Below are 1,461 nucleotides of genomic sequence, written 5' to 3'. Positions count from 1 at the left end.
TCTCTGTCTGTCTCTCGATTTTTCTTCTTTCTTCCATCTCTGTCTCTGTATCTTGCTCTCTCCCTCTCTCTCTCCCTCCGCACATTCACTCTTGCTCTCTCCCCTCTCTCTCTCCCTCTCGCACATTCACTCTTGCTCTCTCCCCTCTCTCTCTCCCTCTCTCCCATCTTCCCCTCTCTCTCTCTAATTCAATCGCTCGGCATACGACCCCACTCGGTCATTCCTACACCCCACCCCCTTCCTAAACCCACTAACCCCACCCCACCCCCACCCTCTCCACCGCCCCCCGCCGCCCGCCACCCTACTTATGTTCAGTTAAATTAGTCTTCGTTCAGCTGCGTGCCAATTTTCTCCGCTTAAGCGCTGTGAGCCNTGGCTGTTCTATACAGGTGGCTGTTCTATACAGGTGGCTGTTCTATAGAGGCGGCTGTTCTATATAGGTGGCTGTTCTATAGAGGCTGCTGTTCTATACAGGTGGAGCTGCCTCTATTGAACAGTCACCTGTATAGAACAGCCACCTCTACAGAACAGCCACCTTTATAGAATAGCCACCTATATAGAACAGCCGCCTCTATAGAACAGGTTCTATACAGGTGGATGTTCTATAGAGGTTCCTGTATAGAACAGCTGGCTGTTCTATAGAGGCAAACAGCCACCTATGTAGAACAGCCACCTATATAGAACAGCCAGTAGAGGTGTGCGCTGACACCGATGTAACGTCGCACCCACGTTAAGTACAGTTATTGTATATGTATGGTTAGAAGTTATCGTGAAACCGAGGAAAGGTTAGCTGCCTCGACCATTAGATGGAAAGGAGTCACACAAACTTTAATGAAAGGGTCACTCAAGGGAAACCACAAGTGTCCTTTATAGACAGGTGTCTGTTACGTAGAGGTGTCCGCTCACACAGCTAGGTTTAATCGTGGTCCCTACTATCAGAGGTAGGCTCAACGATTGTGTGTGGAAACTGCAGTATTNCCTCCCTCCTCTCCTCCCTCCCTCCTCTCTCTCTCTCTCTACCCCTCTCTCTCTACCCCTCTCGCGCACGCATCGCACGTTACCCACCTTTCCATTGTCGCCCGGCGCGACGCCGCCGCCTACCCCGCCACCGGGTGGCGCTGCCGAACCGACGGCGCCCGCGTGGGAGGAGGGTGTCGATGCTGCGGCCGCGGCGGCCATGATGCTGGACGGCTTGACCATCGGCTGGCTGGCGACGGTCAGAAGTGACGAGGAAGACGGCAGCGGCGGCTTGTGAACGCCGAGGGAGCGCTGCTGAGAGTCGGCCACGGCACCCCCAGAGGGCGCTGTAACAGCGTCGCAAACGTCAGATGTGAGAGGGAGTGGGGGGGCGGGGGGGAGGGAGAGAGGGGGGGGGAGGGAAAGGGAGAGGGGAGGGGGGAGGGGGGAGGGGAGGAGGAGGAGTAGGGGGGAGAGGAGGGAGGGGGAGGGAGAAGGAGGAAG

General features: G+C 56.1%; 1 protein-coding gene across 1 annotated transcript in view; it reads right to left on the bottom strand.

Moving 5' to 3' along the window:
• Positions 1-1,065: 1,065 nt before the first annotated feature.
• The window catches only part of LOC106819840 (ras-interacting protein RIP3-like), a gene marked incomplete at both ends in the record, with an annotated part of 2,095 nt that continues 1,699 nt past the window's right edge, over positions 1,066-1,461 (bottom strand). The window contains one exon of the mRNA XM_014824418.1: positions 1,066-1,304. Within this exon, the coding sequence (XP_014679904.1) occupies positions 1,066-1,304 (239 nt within the window). The remainder of the gene's footprint in view (positions 1,305-1,461) is intronic.

This window comes from Priapulus caudatus, unplaced genomic scaffold (assembly GCF_000485595.1).
Source record: "Priapulus caudatus unplaced genomic scaffold, Priapulus_caudatus-5.0.1 Scaffold4748, whole genome shotgun sequence".
NCBI lineage: Eukaryota > Metazoa > Priapulida > Priapulimorpha > Priapulimorphida > Priapulidae > Priapulus > Priapulus caudatus.
The sequence above is the reverse complement of the archived record's forward strand: the minus strand, read 5'-3'. Positions and strand labels throughout refer to the sequence as shown.